The sequence below is a fragment of the Poecilia formosa genome, unplaced genomic scaffold (assembly GCF_000485575.1).
Source record: "Poecilia formosa unplaced genomic scaffold, Poecilia_formosa-5.1.2 Scaffold145, whole genome shotgun sequence".
NCBI lineage: Eukaryota > Metazoa > Chordata > Actinopteri > Cyprinodontiformes > Poeciliidae > Poecilia > Poecilia formosa.
The window spans coordinates 1,259,959-1,275,932 of record NW_006800084.1 but is presented as its reverse complement, the minus strand read 5'-3'; the positions used below and the strand labels follow the sequence as shown (position 1 = coordinate 1,275,932).

General features: G+C 40.6%; 1 protein-coding gene across 6 annotated transcripts in view; it reads left to right on the top strand.

The window, feature by feature from the left end:
* Positions 1–15,974, top strand: part of sptbn2 (spectrin, beta, non-erythrocytic 2) — a 56,297-nt gene that overhangs the window by 29,873 nt on the left and 10,450 nt on the right. For all 6 annotated transcript variants that reach the window (XM_007563226.2, XM_016676967.1, XM_007563228.2 and 3 more), the window contains 28 exons: positions 45–218; positions 479–570; positions 2,214–2,294; positions 3,163–3,278; positions 3,550–3,662; positions 4,074–4,261; positions 4,357–4,474; positions 5,009–5,167; positions 5,276–5,578; positions 7,849–8,002; positions 8,102–8,496; positions 8,586–8,849; positions 8,929–9,140; positions 9,783–9,920; positions 10,013–10,232; positions 10,320–10,856; positions 11,573–11,775; positions 11,877–11,967; positions 12,085–12,231; positions 12,352–12,615; positions 12,771–12,995; positions 13,084–13,173; positions 13,601–13,879; positions 13,960–14,090; positions 14,181–14,385; positions 14,498–14,872; positions 14,956–15,200; positions 15,785–15,923. In XM_007563226.2, the coding sequence (XP_007563288.1) occupies positions 45–218; positions 479–570; positions 2,214–2,294; positions 3,163–3,278; positions 3,550–3,662; positions 4,074–4,261; positions 4,357–4,474; positions 5,009–5,167; positions 5,276–5,578; positions 7,849–8,002; positions 8,102–8,496; positions 8,586–8,849; positions 8,929–9,140; positions 9,783–9,920; positions 10,013–10,232; positions 10,320–10,856; positions 11,573–11,775; positions 11,877–11,967; positions 12,085–12,231; positions 12,352–12,615; positions 12,771–12,995; positions 13,084–13,173; positions 13,601–13,879; positions 13,960–14,090; positions 14,181–14,385; positions 14,498–14,872; positions 14,956–15,200; positions 15,785–15,923 (5,658 nt within the window). The remainder of the gene's footprint in view (positions 1–44; positions 219–478; positions 571–2,213; positions 2,295–3,162; positions 3,279–3,549; positions 3,663–4,073; positions 4,262–4,356; positions 4,475–5,008; positions 5,168–5,275; positions 5,579–7,848; positions 8,003–8,101; positions 8,497–8,585; positions 8,850–8,928; positions 9,141–9,782; positions 9,921–10,012; positions 10,233–10,319; positions 10,857–11,572; positions 11,776–11,876; positions 11,968–12,084; positions 12,232–12,351; positions 12,616–12,770; positions 12,996–13,083; positions 13,174–13,600; positions 13,880–13,959; positions 14,091–14,180; positions 14,386–14,497; positions 14,873–14,955; positions 15,201–15,784; positions 15,924–15,974) is intronic.

The window sequence follows — 15,974 nt, the reverse complement described above, 5'->3', positions numbered from 1 at the left end:
GTTTTTTTTTGTTTGTTTTTGTTTTGTTTTTTCCCCCCTCATAGCCAAAACCCACTAAGGGCCGCATGCGTATCCACTGCCTGGAGAATGTTGACAAAGCTCTGCAGTTTCTCAAGGAGCAAAAGGTCCATCTAGAAAACATGGGATCCCATGATATAGTGGATGGAAATCACCGTCTCACCTTAGGCCTCATATGGACTATAATCCTCCGCTTTCAGGTTAGTGGTTATTTATATTGTAATGTTGTCCTTATGCCAACTTGCACTTCCTCTTTGAAGCTCATAAAACTTGATTGTTAGATGACTCTTCACTGTGGTTTTCTAATAATTATGTTTTAGTTATGAGCTCCTCGTTATGACTTTCTGTTTTCTCACTCTCCAAAAGGTGTTATTGCATACCGATGTAATTACTATAAAATATGCTGCTGAACCTAGAAATTGTAATTTATAAACACCTTGCTATCTTGATTAAATGACAGATCCAAGACATCAGTGTGGAAACGGAAGACAACAAAGAGAAAAAGTCAGCCAAAGATGCCCTTCTGCTTTGGTGCCAAATGAAAACAGCAGGGTAAGAAGCTGACGGCATATGTCTGGAAGTGTTTATATACATATATACACACACACACACACCTCAGTAAATTAGATTATAATTCAAAGACTAAATTATTTCAGTAATTCAACTAATAAAGTGTAACACTGTTAATTTATGTATAGACAAAGTTAAATTTGTCGATTATGGCTTTCGGCTTATCTATGCGTTTCTCTCGCATTGAGTGTTATGCAAGACTAACAATGAGATTATGAACACAACAATTTCATGTAATGACTGTGCTATGACCTACACAATCATGTGCGAGTCTGCTGACTCGACAGTTATCCAGCAGTCATTGACATCTTCCTCAAACAGGGAAGCCGAAAAAAGGTCATAGCCAGAGAAGTTAGCGTTTCAGAGTGCCGTATCCAAGGATCCAAATGGAAAGTAAAGTGGAGGGAAAAAGGGTAGGAGTAAAAGTTGGAGCAGGAATAACTGCTGCTTTGAGAGGATTGTGAAACAAAACCCATTCTGCAGTTTGGGGAAGATTGATGATGTTTGAACTGTGGCTGAAATCAGAGCCTGGAGCCACCACACACTGATTTATACTTGGTTATGACCGTCACATTCCTTGTGTTAAATTACTCCAGAGAAGAGACATTAGAAGTGCCTTACCTGAGGTAAAGGCCTGGACTTTTGTTCACTGCTCCTACTCCACTGAACAAATGTTTGAGGTCCTCTGTGAAGTCTGGACAGTTGATGATGATTTGGGAAGCCATGTGATCTGCTGTGGTCTGCTGGGTTTGTTTTCCTTCCTTAGCACCTTGGCAGACCTGTAGATTGATTACTGTATTGCCATCACATGTGGCTTGTGATTAATTTTCAAGGATTTTCATTGAAACTAGATTATAATTGTAAAAATTAAAAGAACTGAACACTTGAAAAAAGTTGTCATAAAACCGTGACTCATTAGAAGGCCAGCTATGTCCAAGGTGGTGTAGACAGAAAAAATCTGGCAAAAACTCATCACCTTTGGATAATGTCTCTCACCTCATAGATGCAGCTGTTGCACATCTGGCGAGCTCCTTTGGCAACATACAGCTGTGTCCTAACTGCACAAAAAGCATCATCATAGCTCCTCCCTCCCAGTAACTCTAACCATCACTGCTCCCAGCAATACCGATATGTTTCCAACCCTACTATTAGTTTATTTTCTTATTTTTGCAATGCTATAGAGCACAGTTTGTATATTTTAAATGACCTTTCTAAGTTACACATTTCTTAGAGCCTGAGTGTGCTTAATGTGCTCACACTATACAACAATACTGTTTTAAAGTCTTTCAATTTCTTTTTATTGCCGTCTATATGTACCAGTATATCTCCATCCCTCCATTTGCCTGTCACTTTTCTAGTACTATACCTGAATTTCCCCAGTAAGGGATTAAAAAAAAGGATATTTCTATTCTATTGTTTTTAATGAATCTCCATAAGTTTCACTTTGAATTTAATTACTGGAATACATTTACTTTTTGTTGCTAGTCTAAGTAATTAAAATTGACTTGTGTGCTGAATACTTTTACTGTTAGCTTTATTTATTTATTTTTTTTTACATGAAATGTCAGTATGGTATTCTGCCGTGCTGAGCTAATGATTAATGCTTTTTAATCTGACCCCTGCAGATATCCTAATGTCAACATCCACAACTTCACTACCAGCTGGAGAGATGGCCTGGCGTTCAATGCCATCGTGCACAAACACAGGTCAGTGACTCACTGACCTGTGATCCCTGTTTGGCTTGTTTTGCTGAAGAATCTGATCGGTCTATTCTTTTTTCTTTTTTTTCTTTTTCTTTTTTTTACTGGGTGTTATTTCAGATTATCCTCCTGCAAATACAATAGACGTTCAATATTTTTGTACTTTGGTGTTCAGGGAAGTGCAGCAGTCAAAGGAGTTTCTTACCACCTTTTCTATTTCAGTATTCTTCCTTTCTGCAGTAGGACTTGGAAGATAGAATAAAATAGGGAGTAAGATGACCCAGATCACAGTCATAACCCACCTATTTTTTTTTTTTATTTTTTATTTTTAGAACCATCCTTGGCTACTCAGTTGTGCACCCTGCTGGTTAAAGGATTTCTAGAGTATAAAGAAAAAAGACCAAAGATTAATCCTTAACTTGTGACTCAGAACAGAGATTATTGATGAATTAATCAATGCATACAATGAAGGCGTTTCTTATTTACTTAGGTGTTCAATTATTTCACTGCATTTACTGTTTAACTGAATCGTGACACAGCTATCAATGTGCAGTTTTTAGCTTCTACAATGCTCTCTGTGTAATTCATGATATTAGTTTTAAAAAATTTCCATTACATCATTTTATAACTGCATTTAGTGGACGTTCTTTTGTGATAAACTTACATCTGACATATTTATGCTGCTCTAAAATCCAAATACTCCTAAAATAAGAAAGTAAAGAGTATCACATGCATGAAAAGCATTTTTACATATGACTTTAGCAAAATAGATTTTTTTTATATACCTGATGAGCATTCAGGATGTGAATGTTTTGTCATTTCTTCTTATCTGTTTCCTGTTCCTATTAAAAAGTCTGTTTCCCATTGTGTGCAGGCCTGACTTGATTGAGTTCGACAACCTGAAAAGGTCCAATGCTCACTACAATCTCCAGAATGCTTTTAATGTGGCTGAGAAGGAAATGGGCCTCACTAAACTATTGGACCCAGAGGGTAGGTGGCTGCTGGCTTCACTGAGGCATTCAGCTTTTCTCTAAAATAACTTCATTTAAGTTGCACGTTTAATAAAGTCAATTGGATTTTCTTGGACAACACTAATTATTGTCAACTTTAATGCCATCACAAAAGGCTGTTTAAAGAATCAAAAGGACTTTAAATAACAGAATCCAAAGATGGATAGAGCTGAATACTTCTTGTTCTTGTTTTTTGATCAAGTGATATTTGGAGCACAGTACTTTAACTTTCTGTTTTTCCTCTCTTCCAGATGTCAATGTTGATCAGCCAGATGAGAAGTCAATCATCACATATGTGGCGACCTATTATCATTATTTCTCTAAGATGAAAGCTCTGGCAGTGGAGGGAAAACGAATCGGAAAGGTTAGCTCTGTGTGTGTGTGTGTGTGTGTGTGTGTGTGTGTGTGTGTGTGTGATTTGAGACGTTTGGCTAAGTGACTTTGTAATTTAAAACCAAGAACTTTTTAAGTGTAAATAGTTTGATTAAATAACTATGGAAGGTTTTGGGGTTTGAATTATTTTTGGATGGAAGAAATCCTCTTTGCTTTTGCTTGTCTCTGACCTATTGACTCCCTTGTGGTTCTTGATTACCAAGCACTGAAGGAGTGTACAGATAATTATCTACTCAAGAGGAGATGCTGACAGCACATAGATGTTCTTCAGATTTCCACTTCAAAAAATCAGAGACATGCTTGGATACATTATGCATAGCATGACGGATGTATAAATATTTCCGTCCCATTTGTGTGGAATCACTAATTGTTTTGGCTGCAGGTACTCGACTACGCCATTGAGGCCGACCAATTGATAGAGAAGTACGAGACCCTGGCATCAGAGCTGCTGCAATGGATTGAGCAGACCATACTGACGCTTAATGATCGGCAGCTGGCTAACTCTCTGAGTGCTGTTCAGAACCAGCTTCAGGCCTTCAACTCCTACCGGACTGTGGAGAAACCCCCTAAGTGAGTATTAGTTCGCCTGATGGAAGCTCATAAATTGTGAAATATATATACATATATTTTTTTAACTAAATCCAAGCTATGTTTTGTCTCCACAGATTTACAGAAAAGGGAAACCTGGAGGTCCTTCTCTTTACCATCCAGAGCAAAATGAGAGCAAATAATCAGAAAGTTTACATGCCAAAAGAAGGCAAACTCATCTCTGATATAAATAAGGTAGGGCTTGTTTTAAATACAGTACCAGATATATTCAACAGCAACAGCAATATGTAAAACGCCTGAAATTTGTTGTGTAATCTCCAACTAAAAAAATAGAGAAATCTCTTAACCAAATCAATTTACCAGCAGGACAGCATGTGAAAGCAACGCACATTGACAACATCAGATGCGGGTGATGAAAAACACCCCTATTGTTTTCTATCAAACAGCCCACACCGGCTGCACCAGCCAACGCTGCGAGCCGCAGCAATCAGTGATGTTTCATTTTAAATGAATTGCTAGAGATACCTTAACTGTACCCATGCTGCAATAAACATGCTTTTATCCTAGGTTTTTAATGCATCTTTCCCAGAGCTAATAAATGTGGCTGGCACTTTACACATTTGAGTACCTGAAAATTATATAAACATGTATCAAATAATAAAATGGAAATATTTTCCTCTAATTCTTAAAAAATTGTATTCTTTGTAAAACTTCTGTGTCATGGCTGCTGCATGATTCGGGCATCTTGTGCATCCATCTGTTTGGCAGGCTTGGGAACGACTGGAAAAGGCTGAACATGAGCGTGAGCTTGCACTAAGAAACGAGTTGATTCGCCAAGAAAAACTGGAGATGCTGGCGGCTCGCTTTGACAGAAAAGCAGCAATGAGGGAGACGTGGCTGAGTGAGAACCAGAGATTAGTGTCTCAGGTAGAAAAACTGACCTTTTCTTTAAACCTGATGAAAAACTTATATTATTTGTTTAAAACTATAAGATTAGCTGGATTCTCATACAGTCTTCTTTTTTTTTGTTGCAAGGATAATTTTGGAACTGATTTGGGAGCAGTAGAAGCTGCCACCCGTAAACACGAAGCAATTGAGACAGACATCGGTGCATACTGGGAGCGGGTTGCTGCCGTGGAGGCTGTTGCCAAAGAACTGGAAGCAGAGAAATATCATGATGTGCGTCGCATACTGGCACGACGGGATAACGTCCTTCGACTTTGGGAATACCTCAAGGAACTTCTGGCTGCCCGCAGGGAGCGTCTGAACTCCCATCGAGACCTTCAGAGATTGTTTCAGGAGATGCGTTACATTATGGACTGGATGGCCGACGAAAAGGTAAAACGGACATTTTGAATGGCTTCGTTTAAATAAGTGCTGAGTGTCTGTGCTTCTTCCTATTGTTGCTTTGGTGTCCAATTAACTAAAAGGGCTGAGCTAATCCTCTGAAGTAAGATAGATGTTGTTCATAGTTTTTCCCAGCAGCTTTAGTGTTGCTCCTAATTGCAGTAATTAGCTGTTATCATGCCTGCTAACGGCTGACTGGTGTTGCCTACCATTGTTGGCTTAACTGAGGTTAACTGAGGCAGACTACAGTCATGTGGAGCACTAAAGGAATTACATTTTGACAAGCTGTCTTAGCAAGCTGTGAACTTAATTCATTTGTGGTCTGCCAGTCTTGAGATGCCGGTATTTCCCCATGTTTGTTCATTTCTAGTGTTCTAGTTTGTTCATTTCTAGTGTTCATGTAGTTAAAACTGTTCTTTATAAAATAGCCAGGCTTTTATTGGCTTGACTTCATTAGTTTCACTTTAATTAGAGCTCTGTATCATTATAGAGGGTATATATGGGTTTTTTTTATTTTCTTTTTTTTTCTTTGCAGCACACCACATTTTCCTTCTCTTCGTGTTCACCAGAATTACAATTGTTTGATTTTGACTTTTAAATCTCTCTTGGTCAATCCGTATCTTTGCTAATTCATGCCTTCACAAATCCATATCCCCCATTTCATACACAGATGTTCATTTTCGTACCTGTATTTTGTACCAGTGGTGTTTTATGTTTTTTAGTAGTCAAAGATTTTATTAAGAGATTTTGGTAACACTTTATTTGAAGGGGTGTGCATAAGACTGACATAACATCTGTCATGAACAGTTGCATTGAAAGTCCATTAAAAATGCCAACTTTGCATTCAATTATCATAATTAACAAAATCATGCAAAGTTACCACTTTTAATGGACTTTTAATGCAATTTTTAGAGCAACTTTGCATTAAGTGTCATTATTTACCGAATGACACTTCATGACAACTGTCATAAACATTCATAAAGACTTCTTTATGTTCATGACAGGTGTTATGTCATGTTTATGACGGTGTCACGTCAGTCTTATGCACACCCCTTCAAATAAAATCTTACCAAGATTTTTTTTTAAATAAAAATGCTCAATTTTCCACATTCATTTACTTGTATATGATTTTACTAAAAACCCTTGCACTACACAATTTGGTTATTGTTCTCCCGGGACTCTGACAATACTGCCTCAGTTATGATGAGCCTGATGTAACAAATTAATCTTAAAACCTTAAGCAAGCTCCTGCTGATGGACACTAATTACTGCAGTCAACTCATCCACCGGATGATTCAGACTTAAATTAAAACTACAAAAGTATGGCATGCTGAAAGGAAAAAAAATGACCTGCACACTTTTTTAAATTTTATTATATTAATAGCATATAATTTTCTCTTTTTCTCTTTTTAATTAATCTCAGCTTTTGATCAACAACACATGCATGTCCATTTCAATGCATAACGTGACTCAAACATTAATTTCCTGTGTTATTTCCTGCTGGCTGAGTGTTTTCTTGTGCTATATTTGAAAATACAGCTACTTGGCCAGATAACATTACAAATATGAAGTAATCTTGTTTTTGAGCTTATATAATTTCACCAAAGTGTGATTTTTAAACAAAGTAACTTAAAAATAGAACAACTATTTGCATCAAAGATTGACTCTAAATTCTATCACAATTTGCTGCACTTTATTGTGTTGAATTGAATTTTATGTTCTACCGTTTTTCCTGTTGATAAAGTGAAAAATAATTAAATCTACACAAGTAAACATTAGAAAATCATTGTGCAAAAGAAATAGTTTCATTTCTGTGCCGTCTCTGATTCCACTGATTAGTTGATGGACAAGAGATAAGTCTAAGTGTTTCCCTATTACTTCACTTGCATGTATTTAGCATCACTGGCCTATAATAAAAAAATATATAAACGACGTATGATTACCAAAAACAATTGGATATTCTTGGAATACCAGGAATACTTATTGGAGAAGTATAAAACTTAAAAACTCAGACAGGTTGCTTTTGACCCATATTGTGCATGAAAAAGTTAAATGAGTTTTGCTGTTAAACATAATAATCACCAAATAAAATAACAAATAATAAAACTGAATCCTTTTTAAAATGACTTTCCTATTCATTGTTATATATGTTAAACCTTTTCGAGAAAACCTTTCTTCATTATGTTTAACAGATTTTGACTGAACGCCTCACTCTAAATGTTTCTCTTTTCTGTTTGTTTTTTGTCTTCTGTTTTTTTCAGGGTCGCCTGCAGTCCCAGGATAGTGGCAAACATTTGCACGATGTGTTAGATCTGCTACAAAAACACAATTTGGTAGAGGCTGACATTTCAGGTCAGGCAGAGAGGATAAAAGCTGTGCAAGGAGCCGCCAAACGTTTCACCTCCTACGACCAGGGTAGGCCTTCTAACGCGGCCTTCATCATTTTCTGTACAGATGCTTCTCTTTTCATCAGAATCTAAACACATTTTTCTCATTTTCTTTCCTTCTTGAAAGCTTACAAACCTTGTGAGCCTGGACTTGTTAGTGAGAAGGTCGACCTGCTGGGTCAAGCTTATGAGGAGCTTGGCCAGCTTGCGGCGACGCGTCGAGAGCGTCTGGAGGATTCACGTCGACTGTGGCAGTTCATGTGGGATCTTGGTGAGGAGGCAGCCTGGATCAGGGAGCAGGAGCAGATTCTGGCCAGTGGGGACAGTGGCCGTGACCTTTCGTCTGCCCTTCACCTACTGAGTAAGCACGAGGCCTTCAGGGACGAGATGGCCGCTCGCTACGGCCCCCTTAGCAACAGCATCGCTGCTGGAGAAGCTTTGGTTGAAGAGGGTCACTTTGGAGCCCCGGAAATCACGGAAAGGATCCAAGACGTCCGTGGACAGTGGGCTCATCTGGAGGAGGTCGGTTGTGGTTTGCAGCTTTACTTGTCACATCTAAACAGTCTTCAATTCTGTATACATTTATGTTTTTTGTACTCTAATTTTATTAGACAACTAAGCTCAGAGAGCAGAGTCTGAAGGAATCTGTGGCTCTGCACCAGTTTCAAACTGATGCCAACGACATGGAAGCCTGGATTATGGAGACGCTTAGACAGGTGTCCAGTCAAGAGGTTGGCCACGACGAGTTTTCCACCCAAACTTTAGCTCGCAAGCAGAGAGAAATTGAAGAGGAGATCCAAAGCCACCGCCCCCTTATTGATTCGCTCCATGAGCAGGCCCAAGCACTGCCAGAGGCCTACATTCATTTCCCTGAAGTACGTTTGCTTTAGTTTTCTTTATCCCTCTCAGATCTCATGCTCTGTGTGGTGAATGATGGCTAATTGCGGTCTCTAGGTGGAGGGACGTCTTCCTGCTATTGAGCAGCGCTACGAAGAGCTGGAGTCCCTGTCAGCAGCTCGGCGACAGGCTCTGGAAGGCGCCCTGGCGCTTTATCGCATGTTTAGCGAAGCAGACGCCTGCCAGCTGTGGGTGGAAGAGAAGGAGCAGTGGCTGGACGGCATGGAGATCCCTACCAAGCTGGAAGACCTGGAGGTTGTGCAGCAGAGGTCAGTTTGGGAGCAATGGAAGCAGAGATGATTATGCAACAAGATTGTTGCTGAATCCAGTACTTTTTTCTATTTACAAATGGATACAATTTCAGTTTTTCCTGAAGACAAAGTTGTAAAATATCTTGTAAACCAAATTTTCAAGATATTTTACAACATAAGTGATTTAGGGTTAGCTAAAACTGGGATAATCATTACCCATCCTAAGTGCATCATCTAATTGTTTCTACTGTGATGTTTCGGCTTACTTTCTTCAAATTCAGTACTTTCTTCACATTGCTAAAGAGCCATTGTGGCAAAACTTGATCCCAATTTGCTTCTTGTTTGTAGCTTGAATCTCAAAACAAATTTAAATAAAATAATAATAAATTGAGCATTTGTTTTTATATACATCTAAAGAAAAATATGCAAAAATGAAGTATTCAACATGGAAAAGCTAAATGATCTTAATTTCAAAAATCAATGCTGTCTACATTAAGTTTCTTTCTAGCATTGATATCATGTCTCTCTCTGGGTTTTTACCAACCAGTACAGTTTGCACAAATGAATATCCAGAGTAAACATAAACCTGCACTGTGTATGTACTATAATGATGCAAATCTTTCATAGCGAGTGACATGAAACAATTATACTCTACTGCAGGTTTGACACTCTGGAGCCTGAGATGAACAACCTGGGTGCTCGGGTCACTGATGTGAATCAAGTGGCTGAGCAACTGCTGAGCTCAGACAACTGCAGCAAAGACCAAATCCACCAGACAAGAGACCAGCTAAACGACAGGTTTAATATTGAACAACATGCCTTTAATCTCACCCCTATGAGCGCCGTTCTGTTTGTACTTTAACGTACCATGTGTTGGATTTTGACTCTAGATGGAAAGAGTTTGAGAAGCTGGCTGGCCAAAAGAAACAAGCCCTGGAATCTGCTCTTAACATCCAGAACTACCACCTGGAGTGTAACGAGAGCCAGACGTGGATGAAGGAAAAAACCAAAGTGATTGAATCCACGCAGAGCTTGGGCAACGACCTGGCTGGAGTGATGGCGCTTCAACGCAAGCTAACTGGCATGGAGAGGGACCTCGAGGCTATTCAGGTATGGAAGAGATGCATGCTGGGCAGAAATGGAAATATAACAACACCTGGACAAAATAATCGTTTTTTTGTTCTCCATATTTTTTAGGGTAAGTTGGATGATTTGACAAAGGAGGCAGAAAAACTCGCCAGTGAACATCCAGATCAAGCTGGAGAAATCCAAGGTCGCCTGGCTGAGATTCAGGAGGTGTGGGAGGAGTTGAATGCCACCATGAAGCGACGGGAGGAGTCACTGGGAGAAGCCAGCAAGCTTCAGGGTTTCCTCAGGGACCTGGATGACTTCCAGTCCTGGCTGTCCCGCACTCAGACCGCAGTCGCCTCAGAAGACATCCCCACTTCCCTGCCTGAGGCCGAGAGTTTGCTGGCCCAGCACGAGAGCATCAAGAACGAAGTTGACAACTACAAGGAGGATTATGAGAAGATGCGAGCGGTCGGCGAGGAAGTGACCCAAGGTCAGACGGACGCCCAGCACATGTTCTTGGCTCAGAGGCTTCAGGCGCTGGACACTGGCTGGCATGAGCTGCGACGCATGTGGGAGAACCGCCACAGTCTTCTGGCCCAGGCCTTCGATTTCCAGACTTTCCTTAGAGATGCCAAGCAAGCTGAAGCTTTTCTCAACAGCCAGGTTAGAACAACAGAATATGAATGGAACCTTATTGAATTAACCTCATTAGCTTTCTTTGCAACAGTCTGCTGTTCCTTAATCAGTTTCAGTACTCCAGCTACAAATGACTAGAATAACAGAACTAAAATATTTAGTCTTGCTGCTTCTTTGGCTACAAAACAAATGCAGCACAAACTGTAAGCAGACCTCTCTTTGCTTTCTTTTGACAAAAAACCTTTGCATTTGGTTGGAATGAGTTTGATTTAGGGTCTCAGAGTAAAGGAGGCCAAATATAAATGGACAACATGTTTTCCAGGTATTTGTTAAAAACAAGCCTTTTACCCTTTTTGTTTTATTATGTAGCCATGTGCTACTTTGGGTTGATGCATCACATAAAATTCCATTAAAATACATTTAATTGTATCCATTGTGAAAAGATCAGAGCTATGACTTGGAAAGAACTATATTTTTAGCTATACGTTAACTTTTTGTTTGCTTTAATATTTTGGCAAGCTATGCTTTTAAGATTTCAACCAATCAAAATGGATCCCAATATAAGGTCAGAGGGGATTTACTATTATTGCTCTAAATATTACAAGCATCAAATGTAGGTTAAATCGAAAAGTGCACAGCTTAAAGGTCACCAAATTTATAGGTTTATGCTCCTTCATAGCTTTTAGAAAAATACAGCCTTTTTGGGAAACTTAAATGCAAATGCTGCTTTTGTGCCTGTGTAGGAGTACGTGTTGTCCCACACGGAGATGCCCACCAATCTTCAGGCTGCAGAGGAGGCCATTAAAAAGCATGAGGATTTCCTCACCACCACAGAGGCCAGCGAAGAGAAGATAACGGGTGTGGTGGAGGCTGGACGGCGCCTTATTAATGACTCCAATGCAAATGCAGATAAAATTCAAGAAAAAGTTGATTCAATCCAGGAAAGGTCAGAGCTGGAGCAAAAGATAAGGGAAAAATTCAGATTTTTTTTTTCTGTGACGTGTTGAGAGTTGAAAAGTTCTGACTTATGCTTGTTTTTTTCCCCAGGCATTGTAAAAATAAGGAGGCTGCAAATGAACTGCTTGCAAAGCTTAAGGATAACTGTGAACTTCAGCGCTTTCTGCAAGATGGGCAGGAGGTAATGAAGTTAAGCACTTAAACAAATTAATCTGTAAAGTCATATAAAGAATTTGTCATGGGTTGTGATGGGTAGTGTCTCTTTATAATGTTTTTCCATATTGTTACTCCTCTCTAGCTGACTTTGTGGATCAACGAGAAGATGCTAACAGCACAGGACATGACGTATGACGAAGCTAGAAATCTTCACAGCAAATGGCAGAAACACCAGGCCTTCATGGCAGAGCTGGCCTCCAACAAAGACTGGCTGGACAAGATTGATAAGGTGTGTAAACTCAGAAAACACACCCTCTTAAATTAACCTTAAGTTTTTTTTTTTCCTCCTCCTTTTAACTTGGCAACAGTTTACCAGCTGTAATCTGTAAGTAAATTGTTTCTCTAAAAGGAGGGTCAAGCGCTGGTGGCGGAGAAGCCTGAGCTGAAGCCGGTGGTTCAGCAGACGTTGGAGGACCTGCAGCGTCAGTGGGAGGAGCTGGAGAGCACGACCCGTACCAAGGACCAGTGCTTGTTTGAAGCCCACAGAGCGGAGATATTTACACAGAGCTGCTCCGCTCTGGATGACTGGCTGAAAAACATCGAGACCCAGCTGCACAGTGACGACTACGGAAAAGATTTGACCAGCGTCAACATCCTCCTTAAAAAGCACCAGGTAGAAATCAAAATACGCTGCAAAGCTCTGAATGTTTTTATTTTTTTATTTTGATAAAAGCAGAAATAAGTTGGGCCAAAAATATTTTATCTGATGCAAATGAAGATGTTTTACCTGTTTTGTTTTTTTTTTTTTAATGTTTGTCCCCTGTGTAGATGTTGGAGCATCAGATGGAGGTCAGAGAGAAAGAGGTGCAGTCCCTACAAAGTCAGGCTGTTGCTCTGTCCCAGGAGGATGCAGGCTTGGCTGAGGTAGACGGGCAGCAGAAGCGAGTCATTGACAGTTTTTCTAGCCTCCAAGACCCTCTTAACCTGAGGAGACAGCAGCTGCTGGCCTCCAAAGAAGCACATCAGTTCAACAGAGACTTGGAAGATGAAATTGTGAGCACCAGCAACTCAGTGGAGTCAATAGATGAGTTCTGAGTTTTATTTTTGGCCTGCTGAGGTTTTATTTCTGTTTAATTTGCAGCTTTGGGTAAAAGAACGGATGCCTCTGGCAACTTCCATAGATCATGGAAAAGACTTGCCAACTGTGCAGCTGTTAATCAAAAAGAACCAGGTACAGTTTTTTTTCTGCTTTAGCTTTCAGCAAGAAATTTAATAATTATGTTGTGACACACTTGGCTTAAGAAAAAAAAATATATATATATGAGGATATAAAAACAATATTGAGTGTTTGCATTTCTAGACTGTCAGTTTGATAAAAATCTAATGTTCTGAATAACTCTGTGTTTGTTGTTTAAATTGTTAAATGAGTGCACAGATTCTGATATAAAATCATGAGGCATTCCTGATATTTTGAGTAGGATAATATCTTAGATCTAACAGAATGATGTCCAGAATGATGTTAACTTCTGGAAATGTCTAGAAATGTCACTCTGGAAAAGAATGGAAATGGAAACTATGCAGGAAGCTCAGTAATTCATGAAACCTCAGAAACTGCCGTCCTTCCAGTAGAAATAATCTGAGAACTGGCTGTGAAACAGACGTTGCAGAAAGAGATCCAGGGCCACCAGCCCCGCATCGATGACATCCACCGTCGAGGCGAGGCTCAGAGCCAGGTGGACGGCGACAGGCAGTCGCTGCTGAAGGAACGCCTCGTTGAGCTCAGGGATCTCTGGGACCAGCTGATTGCAGAGACGGACAAGCGTCACGACCGTCTGATCGAGGCCAATCGCGCCCAGCAGTTCTATGCTGATGCGGCCGAAGCGGAGGCCTGGATGGGGGAGCAGGAGCTGCACATGATGTCAGAGGAGAAAGCAAAAGTAAACTTGAGACAAAGATGAACAGATCGTTGTTAATCCTGTGTATTTAGGAAATGTAATCGTCCATGTTTGTTACCCAGGACGAGCAAAGTGCTCTGGCAATGGTCAAGAAACACCAGGTCTTAGAACAGGCCCTGGAGGACTACGCCCAGACCATCCACCAGCTGGCTAACAGCAGCCGTCTCATGGTGACCAGCGAGCACCCAGAGAGGTCCGGAAGCAAATCTTCTTACTCTTCAACCTGACGAAGTAGTTGTCATTTAATAACTAATACATCTGAATCCTAATCTCAACTGAACAGTGAAAGAATCACCTTGCGACAAGCCCAGGTAGACAAGCTGTACGCCGGCCTCAAAGACCTGGCAGAGGAGCGCCGCGGGCGTCTTCAGGAACGGCTGCGGCTGACGCAGCTGAAGCGAGAGGTAGATGACTTGGAGCAATGGATCGCTGAGAGGGAGGTGGTCGCCGGCTCCCATGAACTGGGACAAGACTACGAACATGTCACGGTGAGTCTTTTTTTTTTTTTTTTTTTTTCTCCAATTGAAGATGTGAAAGCTCTGGGAAATTCAGCTGAATTAATTATGTTGCCCCGATTTCTGTTTTTTCTTTCTATCACAGATGCTGAGGGACAAGTTTCGTGAGTTTGCTCGTGACACCAGCACCATCGGCCAGGAGCGCGTAGACGGCGTGAACGCGTTGGCAGATGACCTCATCGAGTCCGGTCACCCTGAGAATGCCAGCGTGGCAGAATGGAAGGACGGTCTAAATGAGGCCTGGGCTGACCTGCTAGAGCTTATTGACACACGCACGCAAATGTTAGCCGCCTCCTACGAGCTGCACAGGTTCCATCAAGATGCTATGGAGGTGCTCGGACGCATCAAGGAGAAGAAGGAGGCGGTGCCTTCAGACCTTGGCCGGGATCTAAACACGGTCCAGCATCTCCACAGACAGCACAACACTTTTGAAAATGACATCCAGGCTCTCAGCGGACAAGTGAGTGAAAAGATGTTGTTGGATTTCGAAAGCGGCTTCAGATCAGAACACAGAAGGCCTTCTCTTCCTCTTTTAACTCCAAGGTGAACCAGGTGCAGGATGATGCAGCACGTCTTCAGAAGGCTTACGCCGGTGAAAAAGCAGATGACATTCAAAAGAGCGAAACAGCCGTGACAACTGCCTGGCAGGGGCTGCTGGAGGCCGGCAAAGCCCGCAGGCTCCTCCTGCTGGACACAGTGGAGAAGTTCCGCTTCCTAAACATGGTGCGAGACCTCATGCTCTGGATGGACGGCATCAACGTGCAGATCGACGCGCATGAAAGCCCGAGGTAAATGGAGTATTTACCAGTAACTGGAATGGGTTGTATAAAAACCAGAAGTGGGTAGAGTACCCAAAAATGATTCTCAAGTAAGAGTAAACAAGTATTTGGTAAAAAGCCTACTCAGGTACTCAGCTACTGAGGTACTGAGTTACTGAGATCGAATATTTCAAGGCATTGATGTATGTCTTGAGTCTTCACTTAGAAAGACCCAGGTCAGAGGTCAGTCATATTTCAGATGGACATTATGTGGAAATTTTGGCATTTTAAAGACCAAAAGGAAAATAAATAATATGGTTGCAAAATAGCAAAATTAGGCAAAAGAAAAAAATTTCCAAAACAATTTCTTTCGGTATAGTGAATTTTTGGTTAAAACAAGCTTGTTCTCCATTAGTAATTTAGTGTATAAAGTATCCAGACATTTTACTCGACTAAAGAGTAGCGATATATCATAATAAAATTACTCAAGTAAAAGTAAAAAGTACAGCGTTGTAAAAAATACTCCTAAAAGTATTTTTATTACATCAATAAATGTAAGTCGGTTCTATCCAACTCTGATAATAACACTAACTCTCTTGTTTGCTTTATTTAAGGGATGTATCATCTGCTGAGTTAGTCATCATCAATCATAAGGGCATCAAATCGGAGATTGAGACCAGAGCAGACAGCTTCACTGCCTCCACCAAGATGGGGAATGACCTCATCAACAAGAACCATTACGCATCCGACGAGGTATTTGGCTACGATTCAAGGAAAACTATTTCAGAGGGAACACAATAACCT